The sequence below is a fragment of the Somniosus microcephalus genome, unplaced genomic scaffold (genome assembly GCF_052327205.1).
Source record: "Somniosus microcephalus isolate GS21.2 unplaced genomic scaffold, FLI_Smic_1.0 unresolved_chr4, whole genome shotgun sequence".
NCBI lineage: Eukaryota > Metazoa > Chordata > Chondrichthyes > Squaliformes > Somniosidae > Somniosus > Somniosus microcephalus.
Window position 1 is genome coordinate 57,290,504 of NW_028225182.1, and position 2,512 is coordinate 57,293,015.

At 46.6% G+C, this 2,512-nt stretch overlaps 1 protein-coding gene across 1 annotated transcript in view; it reads left to right on the forward strand.

Annotated features, from left to right (window-relative positions):
- The window catches only part of LOC147091144 (calmodulin-binding transcription activator 1-like), a 126,216-nt gene that overhangs the window by 74,740 nt on the left and 48,964 nt on the right, over window positions 1–2,512 (forward strand). The window contains exon 7 of the mRNA XM_085977613.1: window positions 1–23. This exon is cut by the window's left edge and continues 118 nt beyond it. Within this exon, the coding sequence (XP_085833739.1) occupies window positions 1–23 (23 nt within the window). The remainder of the gene's footprint in view (window positions 24–2,512) is intronic.

Here is a 2,512-nt window from a genome sequence, read left to right on the forward strand (position 1 = left end):
ATGCCTCTGCAACAGTGGCCTTGGTAAGTGTAATGTTTATAACCTTATCACAGCTGCTGTATCATAGGCTAATTTCAGTGGGCTGAGAATGGATCTGGCCCGGGTAAATTGGAATCAAAGATTGGCAGGCAAAACTGTAACCAAACAATGGGCTACCTTTAAAGAGGAGATGGTTCGGGTACAGTTGAGGGGGAAAGGTAGGGCAACCAAAGCCAGAGCTCCCTGGATGACGAAAGAGATAGAGAGTAAGATGAAGCAGAAAAAGGGGGCATATGACAGATGTCAGGTCGAGAATACACCTGAGAACCAGGCTGAACATAGAAAGTTCAGAGGGGAAGTGAAAAAGGAAGAGAGGGTATGAGAATAGACTGGCAGCCAACATAAAAGGTAATCCAAAAGTCTTCTATAGGCATATATAAATAATAAATGGGTCGTAAGAGGAGGGGTGGGGCCGGTTAGGGTCCAAAATGGAGTCCTATGCATGGAGGCAGAGGGTATGGCTGAGGTACTGAATGAGTACTTTGCATCTGTCTTCACCAAGGAAGAAGATGCTGCCAAAGTCATCGTGAAGGAGGAGGTCGTGGAGATACTGGATGAGATAAAAATTGATAAAGAGGAGGTACTAGAAAGGTTGGCTGTACTTAAAGTAGATGAGTCGCCAGGACCAGATGGGATGCATCCTAGGATGCGGAGGGAAGTTAAGGTGGAAATCGCGGAGGTACTGGCCATAATCTTCCAATCCTCCTTAGATACGGGGGGTGGTGCCAGAGGACTGGAGAATTGCCAATGTTACACCCTGTGGTAAACCACTTTATCGTTACACTATAGTTATCACTGTTGTATTGTTATCACCGTTGTATCACGATACGAGGTCGCCTCTTGTCGCGCTGTTATACCTGGGCTGACCACCTCCGACTCCGCCCATGGCTCCACCTACCTGCCCAGGTATAAAGGTAGTCGACTGGCTGGTATTCCTCCTTGTTGGACCCGATCACCCACGAGGGTGGGCTCTGTTATTTAGTCAATAAAAACCTTTAGTTACGTTCTTAACTCGTCGCCTTTTATTGGACGAATTGATAGGTATATCACACCCTTGTTCAAAAAAGGGTGTAAAGATAAACCCAGCAACTACAGGCCAGTCAGTTTAACCTCGATAGTGGGGAAGCTTTTAGAAACGATAATCTGGGACAAGGTTAACAGTCACTTGGACAAGTGTGGATTCATTTAAGAAAGTCAGCACGGATTTGTTAAAGGCAAATCGTGTTTAACTAACTTGATCGAGTTTTTTGATGAGGTAACAGAGAGGGTTGATGAGGGTAATGCGGTTGACGTGATGAACATGGATTTCCAGAAGGCGTTTGATAAAGTGCCACGTAATAGGCATGCCAGCAGAGTAGAAGCCCATGGAATAAAAGTACAGTGGCAGCATGGATACGAAACACGGGCTCGATGGGCCGAATGGCCTCCTTCTGTGCTGTAACCATTCTATGATAAAACAGTGTACGGTCGAGTATTAGTTCTTTTGGAAGGATAATGGTGGAAGCCAACATATTGGTTGAAGGTAATTTGATGTTGCATTAGCTAGCGATGTTAGCGTGTGCTGCACACTAGTTAGCATGGTGCTTGTGCATTCGCCCATTCCCCCCAAATACTGCCTCCCCGTGGAGTCATTGCCTCACCAACTGGCCACTCTCCAGGTGCGAGCCTGCAGCCTGTTCGAACATGGAGGGGTTCACAGCGAGCGTGAGCCAGTCTTCATTCAGATTCACACCTTCAGTAGGAGTGACTGGATACAGACCACGAGTAGGAGTTACAGTTCATCTTTCCCAAACACGGGGGGAGCATTCCGTCCGTTTGTACTGTGTCCACTCCTGGAACACAGGTGTCCATTCCCCCCAGTGTTTATACTTTGGGGTTTAAGGTGTCTCTTCCCCCCAGTGTTGATATTTGGGGGCTTGAGGTGTCTCTTCCCCCCCAGTGTTGATATTTGGGGGCTTGAGGTGTCTCTTCCCCCCAGTGTTTATATTTTGGGGTTTAAGGTGTCTCTTCCCCCCAGTGTTTATATTTTGGGGTTTAAGGTGTCTCTTCCCCCAGTGTTGATATTTTGGGGTTTAAGGTGTCTCTTCCCCCCGTGTTGATATTTTGGGGTTTAAGGTGTCTCTTCCGCCCAGTGTTTATATTTTGGGGTTTAAGGTGTCTCTTCCCCCCAGTGTTTATATTTTGGGTTTAAGGTGTCTCTTCCCCCCAGTGTTTATATTTTGGGGTTTAAGGTGTCTCTTCCCCCCAGTGTTTATATTTTGGGGTTTAAGGTGTCTCTTCCCCCCAGTGTTTATATTTGGGGTTTAAGGTGTCTCTTCCCCCCAGTGTTTATATTTGGGGTTTAAGGTGTCTCTTCCCCCCAGTGTTTATATTTTGGGGTTTAAGGTGTCTCTTCCCCCCAGTGTTTATATTTGGGGTTTAAGGTGTCTCTTCCCCCCAGTGTTTATATTTTGGGGTTTAAGGTGTCTCTTCC